The sequence below is a fragment of the Rattus norvegicus genome, chromosome 3, assembly GCF_021556685.1.
Source record: "Rattus norvegicus strain SHRSP/BbbUtx chromosome 3, alternate assembly SHRSP_T2T, whole genome shotgun sequence".
In the NCBI taxonomy this organism is placed as follows: domain Eukaryota; kingdom Metazoa; phylum Chordata; class Mammalia; order Rodentia; family Muridae; genus Rattus; species Rattus norvegicus.
Window position 1 is genome coordinate 70,669,963 of NC_141536.1, and position 23,318 is coordinate 70,693,280.

Sequence of the window (23,318 nt, forward strand, 5' to 3'; positions counted from 1 at the left end):
TCTATTCACTCAAATATATATATATTTGAAGCAGATACTTATATACATATATACAAATATACAAATATACAAATATACAAATATACATATATACATATATACATATATACATATATACACATATACACATATACACATATACACATATACACATATACATATATACATATATACACATATACACATATACACATATACACATATACACATATACACATATACACATATACACATATACATATATACATATATACATATATACACATATACACATATACATATATACATATATACATATATACATATATACATATATACATATATACATATATACACATATACACATATACATATATACATATATACATATATACATATATACATATATACATATATACATATATACATATATACATATATACATATATACATATATACATATATACATATATACATATATACATATATACATATATACATATATACATATATACATATATACATATATACATACATACACACACCACACTCACACACACACACACACACACAAACACACATACACATATACATATATACTCTTAATTAGGCAAATTTAAATGATAGATTAAAACTAATTTGTGTATAAGCAATAAATGCATTAAGCTAATATATACCATTGGACTCATATATAGTGCAAGGAACAAGGAGAGATCAGAGCATTGTGCCTGGTTACAATAGGGGTAGACAAGTACATTAATATGAATGTGGTCTTAATATCTAAGCAGTATATTTCACTTGATATAATGCTCAAGTTTTCTTTTAAGTGAGCTAATAGATGTGTAAAAATGTTAAAATTAAAGGAGTGGGTCTATAGAAAATAAAACAGAGACATGTTTATATTGAATAATATATTATAATATTCAAAATACAATAGCCATTTAAATCTTTCTAACAATTCTTATTCTTCTCACTCACACAAAGAATTCATTCCTTTTAAAGAGTATATCTTCTGCTTTCCTTTGATGGCTACTTGTTTCACTGTTTCTATTGTTAGTTTACATAACTTTTAACAATATAAAAATTGTACGAGACAAGATTGTGTACTTTCTCCATTGTTTTTTTTAAGGGCATCTTTTACATCTTTGTTCCTCAAGCTGTATATTAAGGGATTCAACATAGGAATAACCTGGGTGTAAAAGATGGAAGTCACGGGGTTGGGGTTTAGTTCAGTAGTAGAGCGCTTGCCTAGGAAGCGCAAGGCCCTGGGTTCAATCCCCAGCTCCGAAAAAAAAAAAAAGAACCAAAAAAAAAAAAAAAGATGGAAGTCACTTTATTACTGTCAATAGAGTGAGTGGATGCAGGTTGTAAATACATAAATATCAAAGTTCCATAAAAGACAATGACTACCGTCAGGTGGGACCCACATGTAGAGAAAGCCTTCCGTTTGCCCTCAACAGAATTAATACTTAGAATTGCCTTAAGTATAAGTAGATAGGACCCAATTACTATGAGAAGAGACAAAAGCAAATTAAAAGCTGAGAAGACTAAAATTATCACCTCAATTTCATGTGTATTTGAGCAGGCCAAAGATAACAAAGGGAGAGCATCACAGTAGAAATGATTGATGACATTGTAGCCACAGAAGGATAAAGTGAAAATCTTTATGTTAACTAGAAGTGAGACAATTATACTATAGAGATAGGGGATGGTGACTAGTATCCAACATACTTTTTGTGACATGATAATGGTGTAGAGAAGTGGTTTACAGATGGCTACATAATGGTCATAAGACATTGCAGAGAGAATAAAAAATTCACTAACAATGAACATACTAAAGAAAGCTGACTGGATAGCACAATCCTGAAAGGATATTGTATTTTGATCTACAAGAAAATTGCTTAACATTTTTGGTCCCACAGCTGTTGAATAACCAAGATCTGTAGTAGCGAGGTGTCTAAGAAAGAAATACATGGGTGTTTGTAGCCTACAATCCATCATGGTAAGGATGATCATGCCCAGGTTGCCGACCAGTGAGGTTAAATAAATGATGAGGAATAGTCCAAACAATGGGACCTGAAGCTCAGCGTGGTAAGTGATGCCCATCAGGATGAATTCAGTCAACATTGTGAGATTGTATTTCTCCATTAGAGATGGTCATAAATCCTGTTCTGAGGAGAGGTAACAGCATCATTGATAGTTTTCAAATATATAGAAAGATTTCATTCTTCAAACTAAGAAAATTTATATATTTCTTATATAATATTTGAATATGAAACCATCTGTAAAAGGGGGGCATACATACACAATTGCAATACTTCATTGCATGTAGTAATTTCTTTACCAAGTCATTTTTATCTTATGTTTAGTGTAAAACTAGGACAGGGAATTATGCTATATTTCAAGTATTTCCAATAAGTATAGCTCAAAATCTTAAAATTATAAAGCTGATAAACCTTGATCGATAGGTGTATGTGAAAACAATCTCTAAAAAGTGTAGAATGTTGAAATTTCACAGACTTGTGTAAAATTATTGTCCCTTTAATTCTATTTTTTTTCTTTTTTTCGGAGCTGGGGACCAAACCCAGGGCCTTGCGCTTGCTAGGCAAGTGCTCCACCGCTGAGCTAAATCCCCAACCCCAATTCTATTTCTTATATGAATAGAATTATAATTTGGCATAATTATAATTTGTTATGCTGTATAACACCCACACCAATTATAATACACACTTCTACTGAGAGTTTTTAAATAATGTAGATACTCTAGTTACATGTGTAAATATGTGTAGAACCTATAGCTAAAACAGACAGCATCATCATAACACATAGTCAATGTATTTTAGGTGAATTAATGAAAAAGTGTTGCACATCACATTTGGGGCTATCCTTATTTGAGAAAACAAATAAACCATACAGTATATCTATGCAATCATTTTGCACCTTGAACTAGTGTACAGAAACATACACTTAAAAAATAATTTATCATGAATAAAATACTTTCTCAGCATTAACAGTACTAAGAGGACTTTGTACTGTTTACTAATAAGGTGAACAAAGACTAAGTATGACAATCTGTGCTCTATAACAACAGTGCACAAATATGATCAGTACTGATTCAAAGAGTCACTGGTTACTGTAACTTACCTAAAAAATGTCCCCTCATACATGCATGTGCATACCCCATAGGATAGAGGCTTGTGATCTTGTTTGGATCTAAAAAGATGAGTAAACAAGTAACGAGTCATAAAACACATGGAACACATAGGCTATCCTAGCATCTAACTTTATCACCCAATGGTAAAATTTAACACGTCTGCTATTTAGAATTATATCTCTGTATCTATTTTTAGCATAATAAAATTTGAATATGTTTCCTTCATCATATAATTACTCACTGACAGGTTATTTTTAATATAATTCATAAATATATTTATATAACAAAGATATATGTTATAGGTCAGAATTGATCTAGGAATATATGAAGAAACTTTTAAAAATTAAAGGAAATATACTTAAATTGGTTCTATGATGACTTGTCCAATTTTTTCTTTAGTAAGCAACATTTTTGAGAAAGAATACCTATTTAAAAGGTCAACAATGAATGTGACTGCTCCTTATTGTTTGATTGACTGTGGTACACAAGCATCATAATGAGGAAGAAAATGTAGATGTCATTTGAAGTGATTCATTAGTATAATAGAAAATACTCCTGTTATCATAAGATCTTCTTCCCAATAAGGTTCAGGACACAGTGCCAATAACTGCATTTTCTAGAGGTGTACACCTAAGCAATTCCTATGCATCAGAGTAAAAATTGCAAGAAAGTGGCAGTATAAATATTTAAAATGAATGTTCCAACATTTTCTTAATAAGAGAAAAAGATATAAATCATGTACAAGAGGCAGGAAAGGGAACCACATTAGTATCTGAATATAGTACAATGAAGTTAGTTTCAACATCCATTTGAAAGGTGATTTATTTTTATTCCTACTTTTTCGTGCATAAAACAATGCACTTCTAATATGATGCCGAGTAGCTTCTCTGTTCATCTGCTCATCCTTTTATAAAAATATACTCTTCACATATTAAATACGAAAAAAATCAGATCATTAACATACATAATTAGCTCTAGAAATTCTGGAAGCCACCTATTCTCCTCTTTTCCATTGGTTTGTTTTACATTGATAAAAGTTAATAGAATTAGTTAACTAGAATAGCAATTTTCCAGTAAGAAAGACAAGCAGCTAAATTTTATTTTATACACTACTTTCTTAGGTAGTTTAGTGATATCTATCACAAAATATATTTTAAAACGTCATTATTCTAAATTTATTGTTTAATATCTTCTTACTCTCTGGTAATTTTTTCACATCTATTGTGAGATGCAAACTCTATTGCTCTCAAGAAAAGATGGGGAACTTTTCCAGGGGGTTCAGGTACAAAAGGTTGCTTATTGCCAATCTTGAAAACCTGATTTTTTTCTCTGGAATCCACAGTGTTCAACACATGAACTAATTCTTACAAGATACAAATCACACTTGTCAACATTTCAGGAGTCTAAAAACCTGAAGGCAGCAATGCTATAGGCCCTTGAGGAGAATTTATGATGATGATTTTAAATGGAAATAGTTTTGATGACTCTTGAAGACACAAGCACACACATAAGTAGATCTCTCAACACTAGTCAAAGAAGCAATTTTTTCAGTAAATTGTGATGAACAGAGACACACAAATGATCAGTGTGCAGTGAATAAAAATCCTCCGAATTATTCAGCACTACTTGTGAAGGCTGCATCATACCCCCTTGCTTGGAAAAGCATCATCCCAGAAAATTATTGGTCTTAGGAGACTGTAAATATCCATGGCAATTGGTGATTATTGCTAAATTGTGTTTTCTAGTCACACCAGAGCTATTCTTCTCATGAAATAAATGTGTTTATTTACACATGAAAAAGAATTATAGCAGATTAAAACACATTAAAGGAATGCATGATTGTGGAAGTAGTGAGAAAGTTGTAATCCTAGCTGAGAAGCTATTCATATTAATTTGTTTTAGCTGAATAAGAGTCATAATTATTGAAGGTGTGTACATACACCTGAGGCTGTATCTCTATCCTGTTGCATGCAAATTCTAAAGGCTTATTAACTGTAGTTTTTGCATCAAAATGTAATAAACTAGCTAGTATAAAATATCAAATATAAACTATTTTATATTTAATATGCATTCATGAATATACTTACTTTGAAATATATTACTTAGTGAGGGAAATTTCAGACACTAAGAAGAACTACTTTAATCTGAATACAGTTATTTATGTTGGTAGAAATTTTTTCTTTGTTTTTGAGAAAATGTTGATTTTAATTGTGGGGCATTATTCTGTGTAAATAGAATTTGATAAATACATGTGACTTGCATGCCACAGTAAGGAACCAACATATTTATTAAATAAAATACCTAAAGAAAATAGAACAGTAAGTTTGAGATTCTCATGTTCTTCCCCCCAATTGTTCAGATATTCTGCTGTTTAATCTTACCTGGAAAACAGCACATGCAGGTTTGAATATACCAGGAATGCGCCTAATTCACTTGGTTTATATTTACATAACCATCAGTGATAAAACCCACGGGAGATGTCCCAGGGGGATTATGCCTCACATATTGTCTGGTTAGAAATTAGCTAAGTGAAAATGTGCTAAATGATGGGGAAAGGAACATAAACACCTATGGTACCAGAATAAAACCTCTCCTACTATACTGTTCACTGATTAAGAAAACCAAACAAACAAAGCCAAACCACATTTTGAGCATTATTTAAAACACTTTAGCTCTTATCACCAAGAGGATTTGTGATGTTGAACTCCTTCTCAGACATGATTTGCAGTCTTCTAATTTGAGCAGAAACAGAGTTCAAACTAATTAGCAAGCTTTTGAAGTGAATTTTTATTAAGTTTTAGTAGTTAACTTCCTGCTATTTACTTGAACTTTTGTAGTATGTATTTGGTTCGTAGACGGATGATCTTTATCCAAGAATGCCCAAGGCCCTGACTTAATCTCTACTGTAAGGAATGTCAAAATTTAGTTATTTTTATGGGTTCTAAACATTATATTTTTGTAGAATTTTTTAACAGTTTAAACTACTTAAAAATGTTCATCTAGTTTACCAGGGACTACACTAAGATATTCTAGATTCAAGCATATCCAGAGCACAGTTTTTGTTTGTTTGCTTTTGTTTTTGTTTTTATTTTGTTGTTTTTTCCATTAATTAATTTATTTTTTCAATTTATATCCCAATTGCAGCCCCCTCTCTCCTCTCCTCCAAGTTGCTCTCTCTCACTCCCTTGCTTCCTCTCCCCTGCTCTTTCACCCCTCCACCCCCCCCCCCAATCTACTGGCAAAAGTCTATTCAGGACAAAAAGCATCTCCTTCCATCTGCTGCTAGAGGAAAGGGATCCAATAGCAGGCAACAGAGTCAGAGTCAAACACAGCCTCTGCTCCAATTGTTAGGGACCCACATGAAGATCAAGCTGTACATCAGCTACTTATGTGTAAGAGGCCTGGATTCAGTCCATGCGTACTCTTCATTTGGTGGCTCAGTCTCAGGAAACCTTATTGGCCCACATTAGTTGGTCTTCTCCTAGTATCCTTGACCCTTCTAGCTCTCTCAGTTCTTCCTCAGCTATTTCACAAGACTCCCTGAGCACTGCCTAATGTTTGATTTTGGGTCTCTCCATCTGTTTCTGAAAGGTGTTGGATGATGCTTCTTAGATTACAGTTATGGTAGACTCCTATGTGCAGCAGACAGAGTATCATTAATAGTGTCAGAGGCTGGCACTGTCCCACGGGTTGGATCTCAAGTTGGTCTTATCATTGTTTTCCGTTCCCTCAAACTGCTCAATTTTTCTCTTTGCATATCTTATAGGCAGGGCAAATTTTGGGTCAAAGGCTTTGTGGGAGGCTTGATGTTGCCCTCCCTCAATGAGATGTCCTATCTGGCTACAGCAGGAGGTCATTTCAGACTTCATATCTATCTCCATTAGGAGTCTCAGCTAAAGTCACCCCAATATCCTCCCACGTCTCTGGCTTGTCCCAGAGATGCCCTTGGTCCTGCAGATTTCCTTTCTCCAAGCTCTCTCATATCATACCCCTGTTCTCACATACTATATCCCCACCCCCATTCCCATCCCCATGCCATCTTCCACTTACTTCTTACGTCTATTTTATTTCTCCTTCTGAATGAGATTCAGATATCCTCACGTGAGCTCTCTTTATTACTTAATTTTTTGGGATCTGCGGGTTGTAACTTATTTTTCTAGTACTTTATGGCTAATATCCACGTACAAGTGAATAAGCGCAATACATGTTTTTCTGTCTGAGTTACCTCACTCGGGATGGTATTTTCTAGTTACACCACTTGTCTGCAAATTTCAAGATGTTTTGGTTTTAGTAGCTGAGTAGTATTCCACTGTGTAAATGTACCATATTATCTTTATTCGTTCTTTGGTTGAGGGACATCTAAGTTGTTTTCCATTTCTTACTATTACAAATAAAGTTGCTATGAACATATTTGATTTAGTGTCCTTGTGGCATCATGTACCGTCTTTTGGGTAAATGTTTATAGATTTAATTATTAGTCTGGTGATAACTTTCTTTGACATAGATACTTTAAGCCCATACTTGATTCTACTCATATAATATTGCATTAGCTAGGCATTGGAGTAAAATCAATAAAATGATTGTCAAGCAAAATTCAAGGTATTCCTGCATGAGTGGTTCTAAGATTTGTTTCTTTATTCAAGTAATCCTATAATAACTGATAGACCCTAGACTAACTACTTGACCCAGGTTTTCCTTGGTATCATCTGCCTCCACAATCCAATTAATTATAGGGATGGCATTTTATTCAGTAGCCAAATTTTAATATAATAAACACACTTTAATATCATAAATATACTTTTATAATTTAGTATATTATAGTTATTATAATTTGGTATAGTAAATAATCTCATAATATTTTATATTTTACATTTAAAATGTATATTTTACATTTAAAACAAAGATAATATTAACTCATTCAGTAAACAGAAGTGTGAATTAATGAATTAAGATTAATCCAATAACAAGACAGAAGGAAATAATGGTAGCTACTGTGAAAAGAATCAAGTCAACTACCACACACACACACAAGCACACACCTACCCACATAAACACACACACACACACACACAAACACACATAAACACACACACACACACACATACAGATACCTACACATACATATACATAGACACACTGAGAATTATATAATACTAGATATGTTTAAATTATGAACTATTTAACCACTAAATTTATGGTGTTAGATATTGCTATTGCAATCATATTGAAAGTGATACATCTGTGTGCTCAGATATTACTGGGACCGTAATATGAAAACGATAGTCTTCACTATTCTATTACAGTGATAAAGAACTTTTTAAAACACTGATAATAGAAATATATATGAATATAAAATGAGTGTAAATACTAAAGATATTAATAATGCATTTTATATCAATAAATACACAGATACAAGTAAACAACAGGCAATTTATTCTAAAATTAAATTAACAAAATGAATGCAAGATATTCAAGACATCTGTCATTTTATTTCTAATGTCCAAAAAACACCATGTTACCTTTGTAGACTTAAAAAAATTCACTCTGTCAATTCATTTCCTCAATGTGTATAATCTGTCTTCTCTTTAAGGAAACATTGTTTTTTTAATGTTTTCTTCACTGTAAGTTATAAAGCAATAACATTTATTTGATTTGACGAATTATAACCTTAAATAATATGAGTTCTAAGAGAAGATATTTTTTATGGTTTTCCCTGTCTTTCTAAGAGCATATTTTACATCTTTATTCCTCAAGCTGTAGATCAAGGGATTTAACATGGGGATGATTAAGGTATAAAAGATGGAAGCCACCTTGTCAGTGTTTAAGGAGTGACTAGACTTAGGTTGCACGTACATAAAAATCAAAGTGCCATAGAAGACAGTGACAACTGTCAGATGAGACCCACAGGTGGAGAAAGCCTTCTGCCTACCCTCAGCAGAGTTCATCCTGAGAATAGCTCTGAGAATGAGCAGATAGGAAACAAGAATGACCAGTGGTGAAGAAATCAAGTTAATAGTTGATAAAATTAATATTATCATTTCACTTTCCATTTTATTTGAACAGAGGAGAGATATCAAGGGAAGACCATCACAGTAAAAATGACTGATAATATTATGGCCACAAAAGTTTGAAGAAAAAATATTTATGGTTACTATGAGAGCAACAAATATACTATAAAGGTATGGGATTGCCACCAGGACCCAACACACTCTTTGTGACATAATGACATTATAGAGGAGTGGCTTACAGATGGCAACATAGCGGTCATAAGACATTGCAGAGAGAATAAAAAATTCACTAACAATGAACATACTGAAGAAAGACAACTGGACAGCACAAAAATAAAATGATATTGTGTTTTGTTCTACAAGAAAATTTCTTAACATTTTTGGTCCCACAGCTGTTGAATAACCAAGGTCAGTAGTAGCAAGGTGTCTGAGAAAAAAGTACATGGGTGTTTGTAACCTCGATTCCACCATGGTAAGTATGATCATGCCCAAGTTTCCCACCAGTGTGATCAGATAGATGATGAGAAATAGTCCAAATAATGGGGCCTGCAGCTCAGGGCGGTCAGTGATGCCCACCAGGATGAATTCAGTCACCATTGTGAAGTTGCGTTTCTCCATAAGGTTTATGAGAAATTCTGTTTTGAGTGGAAAGCATTAAACAGTCAATAGATTTCAAAAGGCATTTGCTGAGTTTTATTATCTAAAGTAGCTTAAATAAAATATCTCCATATATTCGAATTTATTTTTGAAAAAAAAATCTATTAAAAATATACATATACCCTTATGTACACCTGCACATTTGCATATGCATACATGTGATTAGAAATACACAAATATTAATCTTTATTTCTGTAGCAATAAAAGCTTAAATCAGAGAATATCATATTATCTACAAATGATATTTATTTTTCCTAGCTATATTGAGAGCAGTAACTTTAATCAATACCAGATAATAGTTAACCTACAAAAGATCCTTCTATACCTAATATCTAGTCAAGAATTTATCCAGCCTCAAACCCTAATACTGTTGGGTTTTAAGAATGTTGCAATACAGACAAATGTGCATGTATAGATGATATATATATATATATATATATATATATATACACACACACACACACACATATATATGTGTGTGTGTGTGAAAAAGAAAAAATCAAATCTTTAAACAATAGTTATTGATAGAACATTATTAAATTTATTTTTCCTATATGTTTATTTCTTGTTTTGATACTATCACATTGTAGCACTAAATCACTATGTACTTGTCATGATATATAAGATATTTGCCAATAATAGTACATATAGCTACTAAATACTTTTAAAAATGCAAATAACTCTACTTCTATGTGTAGAGCTATAGAATCTAAACATATAAAATAGAATATCTGTAGTTTTTCACACTTTATATTCGTCAGATTGATGAATAAGCTTAGGTTTACTCATGACACTTAGGATTAACTTGATTTAAAGAAACCTAACAGCATGTAAGTAAGAATATCTGTGCAATCATCTTACACATTTCCTAGCATGTTCAAATATTTTTATGAAAAAATAAAGTGAGGTATATAAAATGCTTTCCTCGCATATACAAAGTCAATATGTCTCCAATATGAACTCTGAAAATCTGAAGTAGAAGTAAGTGATTGAACAAGCTTGTGCTTCTAGAACATAGTCCAAAAAAGATAATGAACACACAGATTTCAAACAATCTCTAGATACACTATTGACCTGAAATTATTTTCATTACGATGGGATATGCATGACATATACAATAGGATCTTAGCTTCTTTCTTAGATCTGTAAAAAATGAGCAAAAATTTGTTGACTGTGAAAATGGGGTGCCGTAAGCTGCTACTCTGTAGAGCACATAGAGCCAAGAACAAATCAGACCTCATAGAACTCCGAGAGAATAAACCACCAACCAAAGAGTACACATGGAGGGATCCATAGCTCCAGCCACATATGTAGCAGAGGATGACCTATCAGGCATCAATGAGAGGAGAGGCCCTTGGCCCTGTGAATGCTCAATGCTCCTGTGTTGGAGAAAGCCAGTGGGGAGATTGGAGGGAATGGGCCGATGGGTGGGTTGGGGAATACTCTCATAGAGACAGGGGGAGGGGGAAGTGATAGGGGAACTCTAGAGGGGAAATCAGGAAAGAGGATAACACTTGACATGTAAGAAAAGGAAATATCCAATTAAAAAAACACAAAAAATAACAGTAGGATATTTATCATCTCTATGAGGTAGGAACAGTCATGATTTCCACTTATTTTTTGGTGTCTTAAATGTATTTTGTACATTTGCTAATAAGCAAGATTACATTTGAAAGAAAAAGAGCCAAGAGCAAATTTTCATATTTTATTCTCATTTTTAATTACTGTTTTATCAATACCATGCTAATAAATAAAAATGTATTGCATGGAAAAATAATTTATGTTCAATTAAAGGAAAATGAATCATGAAAATTTAAAATTAAATAGTCCTCTTTATATATATTAAAGATTCTATGAAAGAACACTTTTTATTAAAACACAATTTGACTTACATAATGTGTCACACACAGGCTACATTTAAGTACCAAGAAAAATAAAAAAGCCATCCGAAAATTTAAAGAGAATTTATTAAAATTGGCTTATGAATGAGCTCTCAATATCCCATATTGATTAAGACATATTATATTACAATAGTATACTTTGAGTCACAGTATTTCTAAGCATGGCTGACCAGCTCTTGTACTGACGTTTAATGCTATATTTTGGAAATAACTGAGGATTAGTTCAGTAAGATGGCACCTGCGCATGGATGACAATGGGAGATAAAAGTCTTTCAGTTTAGATAGCTCACGGAACAGCTTCCAGTCATGACGTAGAACATGAAGTAGTACGCCGTGTCTGAGTGTTTCCAATGCACCAGAAAGAAAATCATGAAATGAAATTTTCCTTTTCTCAAAACGGATATGTGTTAATGTTTTCTGAGGAAAATACAAAAAAAATGTAATATGCTTTAGAATGATAATCATGGTAAGAAGTGCATCCTGCGGGTAAAAGAGAATGAACTCCTCCAGCAGGCACTGTTCTGTGTACAGCTGCTTGATTAAACTGACACTTCACGCAGTAGGTTGTTATAATTGTGGTTACTTGATGGTATTCTATTCTCTACATATAGGCTTCATATCTATAGCATATAAGTATTAGTTAGTGTCTAGCTGAATAATATGCAATCATTGTTCGTTTGTATTAGTGTGATTGTAATGATAAAAGGACAAAAATTAAGTACACTTTTGGACTCAATGAAAAGAAAAGCATTTTTTAGTATACATTCTTTGGATCACTGCTTACTTGAACGCTATTTTGCAAAAGTTCATCTCAGAAAATTTATTTGTATTTAAAACAAAAAAAAGTTTTTCCATTGTCAGAAAAGTATTATTTTTTGACTCTCAAGTAATGGTTTTCATACCCCTTGTGAAATATAAACTCAATAATTTCCCTCAATAAATAATCAGAATTTGCTCAGAGAGATCTCTCCACAGGTTAAACTACTTAATGTGGAGGCCTGAGTTTGAGCAAGAGCACACAAGGATGGGTGGGGAGAAATGATTCATGAACCTGTCCTCTGACATTGGAACAAGTTCACTAACAGTTAATTAATTGTTTACTTAGCATATTGTAAATATTTAAACTATTGAAAAGTGATCACATCTATACCTTTCCTCTAACAAATTACTTGTTAACTTCTCAGTTCTTTAAGATAGGTTAACATAATGGGTTTGATTATAGCATTTTTCATACTATGTATTATCAAATATTTTTCTAATTCCTGTCTCTCTCTTCTATCACTCTGTTATTAGTTTTTTTTCTTTATCCTGGATGCTCCACCACTTTGGCTTTAGGATAATGTTTGTAGGGGATACTCGGTAATATTCAACCAAATATAATTTAAGATTCTTTAAAACACATAAGAATAGACTTAACATTTGTATCATCAATTTTTTCACTAAGTAAAATTACATCACTTTATTTACAATCTATTTTCTCCTTATTATTTATAAAATTATGAGGGGAACAGAGACAGAGACAGAGAAACACAGAGAATATTTTATCTAAGAAATTATTTCTTTGTATGTTTAAAAGATAGTTAATAGTATTTCTCTCTCAACCTCAACAAAATCTTTTTACAATAGGATACAATTGAGAAATGAAGATCTATCATTGCTGCCAAGGCTTGTGAAATATTAGAAAGAATAGATACCAAGCAACAAATGATCCCTCTAGATATTAAAACCACAGAAAAAGATGCCCACATGTTCCTAATTCTTGAACTATAGAGCTCTGTGTGACAGTTTGTTACCTGCAGTAAAACTCCTGCCTGCATTTCCCACTGTGGTTCTTAGCTTTCATCTTGATATCTATTTTTGTGAGTTTTTAAACCAAGAGGTTCTCCCTGAGGACACACAAAAAAATTATTAATTACAACCAACGTTTGAAAGTCTAATTAGATAGTACCTGGAGGTTATAAACTCTCAGAGTCAATTAGTCATCAACTGTGATTTACTCACTTGTTTTATAAGGCAGAATTCATATTGACAAGTACTTATTATAAAGTGTTGAGTGTAGATTCTAAAGGGTAAGTGTGTGCTATTCTGTTTCTTGAAATATATATAACAAGATGTAAATAATGAAATATCCAAACATGGATGAACATCAAAAACATTTTTACAAGCAGTAGAATATTATAACATATACAAAAATAGTGTGTTATTCTACATTTTAAAATGCAAGCTATGTTAAAGGGATGAACATGAAGAATATCATGCTGAAGGAAATAATTCTCAATTAAGTAATGGTAAATAGGTACAGTTTCTTTTTTTTTTCTTTTCTATTTTTTCTTCTATTGGATATTTTTTATCTACATTTCAATGTTATTACCTTTCCTGGTTTCCCTGAAATAACCCCTCTATACCATTCCCCTCTCCTTTTTCTATAAGTCTTCTTCTCCCCATCCAGTCCCACCTTTGCATCCCCCAGGCATTCCCTTAGACTGCGAGTTCAGCCTTGGCAGAGTCAAGGGCTTCTTCTATTGGTGCCCAACAAGTCCATCTTCTACATACTTATGCAAGTGGAACTGTGCGTCAGTCCATGTGTAGTATTTGGGTAGTGGGGTAATCCCTGGGAGCTCTGGTTGGTTTGCATTGTTGTTCTTATTGGATTGCAAGCCCATTCAGCTCTTCAATCCTTTCTCTAATTCCTCCAAAGGGATTCCATGTCAGTACAATGGTGTGCTGCTAGCATTCCCCTCTGTATTTGACAAGCCCTGGCTGTGCCTCTTAGGAAACAGCTATATCCCACCCCTTTCAGCATGTACTTCTTAGCTTCATAAATCTTTTCTAGTTTTGGTGGTGAGATATATACATATATATATATATATATATATATATATATATATATATATATATATGTACTGTATATGCTTTTTGGGCAGGCTCTGAATGGCCGTTCCTTAAGTCTCTGCTCCATACTTTGCATCCATACCTCTTCCTTGAATATTTTTGCTCCACCTTTTATGAAGAAGTGGGGCATCTGTACTTCAGTCATACTTCTTCTTGAGCATCATGTGGTCTGTGGATTGTATCTTGGGTTATTCAAGCTGTGGGGCTAATATCCACTTATCAGTGAATGCATACCATGTGTGATTTTCTGTAATTGGGTTACCACACTCAGGATGATGTTTTCTAGTTCAATCCATTTGCCTATGAATTTCATGAAGTGATTGTTTATTATAACTGAGTAATACTCCATTATGTAGATGTACCATATTTTCTGTATCCATTACTCTGGTGAAGGGCATCTGGGTTTTTTCCAGCTTCTGGCTATTATAAATACGGCTGCTATGAACATAGTGGACCATGTGTCTTTGTATATTCGAGCATTTTTCGGATATGTGCCCAGGAGAGGTATAGCTGGGTCCTCAGGTAGGATAATGTCGACTTTTCTGAAGAACCTCTGGACTGATTTCCATAGTGGTCATACCAGTTTGCAATCCCAAAAACAATGGAGGAGTGTTCCTCTTTCTCCACATCCTCACCAGCATTTGCTGTCACCTGAGGTTTTTATCTTAGTTTCTGACTGGTGTGAGGTGGAATCTCAGGGTTGTTTCATTTGTCTTTTCATGATGACTAAGGATGTTGAGCATTTCTTTAGGTACTTCTCAGCCATTCCATATTCCTCAGCTGATAAGTCTTTGTTTTGCTCTATTCCCCATTTGTTAATAAGGTTATTTGACTCTTTGAATTCTAACTTCATGAATTCTTTGAATATATTGGATATTAGCCATCTATCAGATGTAGGATTGGTAAAAAATTTTTTCCAATCTGTTGGTGGCTGTTTTGTCCTAGAGACAGTGTCCTTTGCCTTACAGAAGCTTTGCAGTTTTATGAGGTCTCATTTGTTGATACTTGATCTTAGAGCATAAGCAAAAGGTGTTTTGTTCAGGATATTTTCCCTAGTGCCCATGTGATCAAGTCTCTTACCCACTTTTCTTCTATTAATTTGAGTGTATATGGTTTTATGAGGAGGTTATTTATCCAACTGGACTTAAGCTTTGTACAGGGCTATGAGAATGAATTGATTTGCATTCTTCTACAGTGTGAACTGCTCTTGAATCAGCACCATTTGTTGAAAATGCTATCTTTTTTCCTACTGGATGGTTTTAGCTCCTTTGTCAAAGATCAAGTGACCATAGGTGTGTGCGTTCATTTTTGTGTCTTCAATTTCATTCCATTGATCTACCTGCCTCTTTCTGTACCAACACCATAAAATTTTTATCACTACTGCTCTGCAATGCTGCTTGAGGTCAGGGATTTTTACCCCCCAGAAGTTCTTTTATTAATGAAAATAGTTTTTGCTATCCTGGTATTTTTGTTATTGCAAATGAATTTGCAAATTGTTCTTTCTAGCTCTATGAAGAATTCAGTTGGAATTTTCCTGGGGATTGCATTGAATCTGTTGATTGTTTTTGGCAATTGACCATTTTAACTAGACTACTCCTGCCAACCTATGAGCATAGGAGGTATTTCTGAGATCTTCTTCAATTTGTTTCTTCAGAGACTTGAAAATCATGTCATACAGATCTTTCCCTTGCTTGGTTAGAGTCACATGAGGTATTTTATAATATTTGTGGCTATTTTAAGGGTATCATTTCCCTAATTTCATTCTCAGCCTTTTTATCCTTTGAGTAGAGGAAGACTACTGAGTTGTTGGCATTAATTTTATACTCAGCCATTTAACTGATGTTGTTTATCAGGCTAAGTACTTCTCTGATCAAGTTTTGAGGTCACTTAAGTTTATTAACATATCATCTGCAAATATTATTTTGACTTATTCCTTTCCAATTTGCATCCCTTTGACCTCCATTTATTGTCTGATTGCTCTGGCTAGTACTTCAAATACTATATTGAATAAGTAGGGAGAAAGTAGGCAGCCTTGTCTAGTCCCTGATTTAAGTGGGATTCCTTTGTTTCTCTTCATTTAGTTTAATGTTAGGTACAAGTTTGTTGTTTACTGTGTTTACTATGTTTAGATATGGGCCTTGAACTCTTTGATCATTCCAGGACTTTTATCATGAATCTTCTCAAATGCTTTCTCAGCATCTAATGAAATGATCATGTGCTTTTTGTCTTTGAGTTTGTTTATATGGTAGATTACATTGGTGGATTTCTATATATTGAACCATTGCTGCCTCACTTGAATGAAGCCTAATTTTTCATGGTGGAGATTGTTTTGATGTGTTTTTGGATTTGGTTTGTGATAATTTTATTGAGTATATTTGATTGATATCCATAAGGGAAATTGTTCTGAAGTTTGCTTTCTTTGTTGGGTCTTTGTGTGGTTTAGGTTTAAGCTTAATTGTGACTTCATAGAAGGAATTGGGTAGTACTACTTCTGTTCCTATTTTGTACAATAGCTTGGACAGTGTTGGTATGAGATCTTCTATGAAGGTCTGATAAAATTGGGCACTAAACCCATCTGTGCCTGGGATTTTTTGGTTGGGAGACTCTTAATAACTACTTCTATTTCTTTAGGAGTTATGGGGTTGTTTAGATGGTCTTACACTGATTTAACTTTGATACCTGGTATTGTCTATGAAATTCTCTATTTTCTCTGGATTTTCCAGTTTTGTTAAATATAGGCTTTTGTAGTAGGATCTGATGACTTTTTTGCATTTCCTTAGATTCTGTTGTTATGTGTCCCTTTTCATTTCTGATTTTGTTAATTTGAATATACTCTCTGTGCCCTCTGGTTACTGTGTCTAACGGTTTTTCTATATTTTGATTTTCTCAAAGAACCAGCTCTTGGTTTTCTTGATTCTTTGTAGTCTTTTCTTTTTCTACTTGTTTGTTTTTAGCCCTGAGTGATTATATCCTGTCTTCTGCTCCTCTTGGGTATATTTGCTTCTTTTTGTTTTAGAGCTTTTAATTGTGCTATCAAGTGGCTAATGTATGCTCTCTCCCTGTTTCTTTTTGGAGGAACTCAGAGCCTCTTAGCAATGCTTTCATTGTTTCCCACAAGTTTGAGTATGTTTTGCTTTCATTTTCATTAAATTCTAAACAGTTTTTAATTCCTTTCTTACGTCTTCCTTGACACAGTTATCATTAAGTGTAGCATTCTTCAACTTCCATGTATATTTGGGCTTTCTGTCATTTTTGTTGTTATTGAAGACTAGACTTAGTCCTTTGTGATCTGATAGAATGCATGGGATTTTGGAATCTTCTTGTATCTGCTCACGATTGGAATGTGACCAATTATATCGTCAATTTTGGAGAATATATTATGAGTTGCTGAGAAGAAGGTATTTTCTCTTGTTTTAGGATGAAATGTCCTATAAATGTCTTTAAGTCCATTTGGTTCATAACTTCCATTATTTTCTATAAGTCTCTGTTTAATATCTTTTTCCATTTTCTGTCCATTAATGAGAGTGGAGTCTTGAAACCTCCTACTTATTGAGTGAGGTGCAATGTGCATTTTGAACTTTAGTAAGGTTTCTTTTTATGAATGTAGATACCCTTCATTTGGATCATAAATATTTAGAATTGATGGTTCATCTTGGTGGACTTTTCCTTTGAAGAATATGAAGACAAATCTGTATGTCTGCTACATATGTGTAGTATGCCTAGGTTCAGTCCATACATACTCTTTGATTGGTGATTCGGTCCCTGTGAACCACATTATCCCAGGTCAGTTGATTCTGTTGGTCTTCTTGTGGTGTCCTTGATCCTTCTGGCTCCCTCAATTTTTCCACAACTCTTCCACATGACTCCCTGAGCTCTGACTATTGTTTGCCTTTGGGTCTCTGTTTCTGGAAGCTGTTGGATAAAGCCTCTCAGATTTTACTTATGATAGGCTCCTTCCAGCAGTGCAGAGAATTATTAATTGTGTCAGGGGCTGGCACTGTCCCATGTGGTAGATCTCAAGGTGATCCATTCATTGCCTGGCAATTCCTTCAAATTCTGCTCAATATTTCTCCCTGCATATCTTATATGCAGGGCAACATTTCGGTCAAAGTCTTTCTGGGTATCTTGGTGTTCCCCTCCTTCTATGAGATGTCCTATCTGGCTACAGGAACTGGCCATCTCAGACTCGATATCCATCACTGTTAGGACTTTCAGCTAGAGTTAAATTAATATCATCCCAAGTCTTTGGCTTGTCCCAGAGATGTCCTGGGCCCACTAATTTTCTTTCTCTAAGTTCTCTTATACCACACCCCTGTTCTCACATACCATATCTCCACCCCTGTTCTCATCCTCACCCCTTCTCCCATCAATTCTTTATATCTACTTTATTTCTCCTTCTGAGTGAGATTCAAACATCCTCCCTTGTGCTGTCCTTATTATTAATTTCTTTGGATCTGTGGATTGTAACATGGTTACTCAGTACTTTATGGCTAGTATCCATGTACAAGTGAGGAAATACAATATGTCTCTTTCTAGGTCTGATTTACCACATTCGGGTTGATATTTTCTACTTCCATTCACTTGATTGCTAATTTCAGAATGTCTTTGATCTTAGTAACTAAGTTTATTCCGTCCATAGAACTTTTATTTATTCTTTTGTTGAGGGACATTTAGGTTTCTTGCTATTACAAATAAAGTTGTTATGGACATATTAGAGCAAGTGTTCTTGTCGTATGATGTACTATCTTTTGGGTATATGTTTATACTTTGATTATCAGCATGGTGATAACTTTCTTTGCCACAGATACATTTAAACCTATACTTGATTCCACTCATATAACATGAGTGGTGTTTGGTTTCAAATCGATAAAATGATTGTCAAACAAAATTTAAGGTATTCCTACAGGAATAGAGTGTGTTTCTTTTTTCATGTAATCTTATGTTAAGAGACAGACCTTGGAATAACTACTTTAGCCCAATATGTCCTTGGTGTCTTCATCCTTCTGCCTCCATCCTCCAATTAATTATAGGGATGTCATTTCATACAGAACCCAAATCTTAGTGTAATTAACATACTATAAAAAGTAAGTATACTTATGTAATTTAATATAGAATAACTAGTATAATTTGATATATAAATATATTAAAAAACATAGAATTTATATTTAGAAGGACAAGATTAAATCATTCAGTAAAGAGAAGTGTAAATAATGAGTTAACATTAATTTAATGAAAAACAGAAGGAAAATACTGGTAGATGCCATGGAAATATAAAGTCATCTAACACACACACACACACACACACACACACACACACACACACACAGAGTTACACAATATTAGATGATATGTTGAAATTATGAACTATTTAACAGCTAAAAATATGTTTTAAATATTTCTATAGCATTCATATAAAAATGATATAAAAGAAATATAATATGAAATCATGATGATATAAGATTCCCTGTGTAATGAAGGTATCTGTGTGCTTGTATATTACTGGGAACTTCATCTCATCATGATCGGTTTCACTCTTCTGACACAGTGATGAAGAACATTTAATAATCACTGATAATACAAACATATATGAATAACACATGAATGTACATACTAAAGATATTCATAATGCACTTTTATACCAATAAATACACAGACACAAGAAAACATCAAGCAATTTATTGTAAAGTTAAATTAACAAAGCTAATACAGTGTAAGCCTCCTTTGTAGATTTAAAAATCACTGCGATAATTAATTTTTGTGTATAATCTGTCTACTCTTAAAGGAAGCATTGTTTTTTACTGTATTGTCCAAAACTTATAAAGCAATTAAATTTACTTGAATTGAATAATGATAACCTTAAATTATATGTGAGTTCTAGGAGGAGATATTTTGTAAGGTTTTCCCTGTCTTTCTAAGAACATATTTTACATATATTTACATATTTTACATCCTTATTCCTCAAGCTGTAGATCAAGGGATTTAACATGGGTATTATCAGGGCATAAAAGATGGAAGCCACCTTGTCATTATTCAAGGAGGGACTGGACTTAGGTCTCACATACATAAAAATCAAAGTCCCGTAGAAGACAGTGACAACTGTCAGATGAGATCCACAGGTGGAGAAAGCCTTCTGCCTTCCCTCAGAAGAGTTCATCCTGAAAATAGCTCTAAGAATAAGCAGATAGGTGGTAAGAATTACCAGTGGTGAAGAAATCAAGTTAATAGTTGATAAAATTAAAATTATCATTTCATTTTCCTTTTTATATGAGCAGAGCAGAGATATCAAAGGAAGACCATCACAGTAGAAATGGTTGATAATATTGTGGCCACAGAAGGGTGAAGAAAAGATATTTATGGTTACTATGAGAGCAACAAATATACTATAAAGGTATGTGATTGCTATCAGGACCCAACACATTCTTGGTGACATAATGACATTATAGAGGAGTGGCTTACAGATGGCGACATAACGGTCATAAGACATTGCAGAGAGAATAAAAAATTCACTAACAATAAACATATTGAAGAAAGACAGCTGGACAGCACAAAAATAAAATGATATTGTATTTTGTTCTACAAGAAAATTTCTTAACATTTTTGGTCCCACAGCTGTTGAGTAACCAAGATCAGTAGTAGCAAGGTACCTGAGAAAGAAATACATGGGTGTTTGTAGCCTTGATTCCACCATGGTAAGGATGACCATGCCCAAGTTTCCCACCAGTGTGATGAGATAGATGAAAAGGAATAGTCCAAACAGTGGGACCTGTAGCTCGGATGAGTCAGTGATACCCACTAGGATGAATTCAGTCACCATTGTGAAGTTGTGGCTCTCCATTGGGCTTATTAGAAATTCTGTTTTGAGTGGAAATCATCGCATAGTCAATAGATTTCAAAAGTCATTTGGTAAGTTTTTATTATCTAATGTAGAGTAAATAACGTATCTAACATTTGAATTCATTTTGGAAAATGATCATTATATAAATCTAAATGTATACATATGCAAAGTTGTGATTAGAAATATATACGTAGGAATCTTTAGTTCTGTACCAATAATAGTGTAAACCAGAGAATATCATAGTTATCTGCCAGTGATATTTGCTTTTAGTAACTCTATTGAGAGTAGTCACTTTAATTTAATAATAGACATTTGTTTATCTGAAAAAGATCCTTTTACACCTAATAACTAACTATGAAATCACCCAGGCACAAACACTAACACTCTTAGTATTTAAGAATGAACACTACCCAATTCATTCTATAAAGTCACACTTACACTCATATCTACACAAAACAAAGACCCAACAAAGAAAGAGAACTTCAGACCAATTTCACTTTTGAATATGGGTACAAAATATTCAATAAAATTCCCACAAACCGAATTCAAGAACACATCTAAATGATCATCCAGCATATTCATGATGGCTTCATCCCAGGAATGCAGGGACAGTTCCATATACAGAAACATAAACAAATAAAAAATAACCCATATGATTATTCCATTAGATGGTGAGAAAGCATTAACAAAATTTAACACCCTTCATGATAAAAGTCTTAGAACTATCAGGAATTCAAGGTCCATACCTATATATAGTAAAAGCAATATACAGTAAACCAGTAGCCAATATCAAACTAAATAGAGAGAAACATGAAGCAATCCCACTAAAATCAGGGACTAGACAAGGCTGCCCACTCTCTCCCTACCTATTCAATATAGTACTGGAAGTCCTAGCAATTAGAAAAGAAAGGAGGTCAAATGGAAAAAAATGGGAAAGAAAGAAGTCAAAGTATCACTATTTGCAGGTGATATGGTATACATATTGCGGTAAAAATGAAAAATGTATCAGGGGCTACAGGTTTCCATGGATTCCTTGGAGCTGCGTGCTCAGGCTGTCTGTCTCTCTGCCATCCAGTTTCACACATTGTCCCCTTGGTGGGCTGTTACTATGCCTAACAACACATCGAGATCTGCAGACAATTCTAGCACGGCACTATGCCACACTAGCCCCAGGTATTCTAAAGCCTAACCCTGTTTCCAGAACTGAGAAAGGTTGTCTCTCTGCCCTCTGCGAACTTTGCTCACATCCCCTGTAGCCCAGTAAAATCAAAGCTCTAGAAACTTGTACCTTAACAATTAGACAAAGGACACTGTGGTTAGGACAAAACGGCAACCAACAGATTAGGAAAAGATCTTTACCAATCCTACAACAGATAGAGGCCTTATATCCAAAATATACAAAGAACTCAAGAAGTTAGACCGCAGGGAAACAAATAACCCTATTAAAAAATGGGGTTCGGAGCTAAACAAAGAATTCACAGCTGAGGAATGCCGAATGGCTGAGAAACACCTAAAGAAATGTTCAACATCTTTAGTCATAAGGGAAATGCAAATCAAAACAACCCTGAGATTTCACCTCACACCAGTGAGAATGGCTAAGATCAAAAACTCAGGTAACAGCAGATGCTGGCGAGGATGTGGAGAAAGAGGAACACTCCTCCATTGTTGGTGGGATTGCAGACTGGTAAAACCATTCTGGAAATCAGTCTGGAGGTTCCTCAGAAAATTGGACATTGAACTGCCTGAGGATCCAGCTATACCTCTCTTGGGCATATATCCAAAAGATGCCTCAACATATAAAAGAGACACGTGCTCCACTATGTTCATCGCAGCCTTATTTATAATAGCCAGAAGCTGGAAAGAACCAAGATGCCCTTCAACAGAGGAATGGA

General features: G+C 33.8%; 2 protein-coding genes and 1 pseudogene across 2 annotated transcripts; all 3 read right to left on the minus strand.

Annotated features, from left to right (window-relative positions):
* Positions 1-1,066: 1,066 nt before the first annotated feature.
* On the minus strand, positions 1,067-2,140 carry Or8k25 (olfactory receptor family 8 subfamily K member 25; the record flags this gene model as incomplete). The annotated part of the gene is given in 4 exon segments (NM_001000680.1): positions 1,067-1,097; positions 1,099-1,192; positions 1,312-2,107; positions 2,109-2,140. Coding segments are annotated over 4 exon segments (953 nt in total), but the record flags the coding sequence as incomplete, so codon positions are not given.
* On the minus strand, positions 8,818-9,759 carry Or8k30-ps1 (olfactory receptor family 8 subfamily K member 30, pseudogene 1; annotated as a pseudogene).
* Positions 20,466-21,426, minus strand: Or8k30b (olfactory receptor family 8 subfamily K member 30B). Its single transcript, NM_001000311.1, is given in 2 exon segments — positions 20,466-20,508; positions 20,510-21,426. Coding segments are annotated over 2 exon segments (960 nt in total).
* Positions 21,427-23,318: the final 1,892 nt, after the last annotated feature.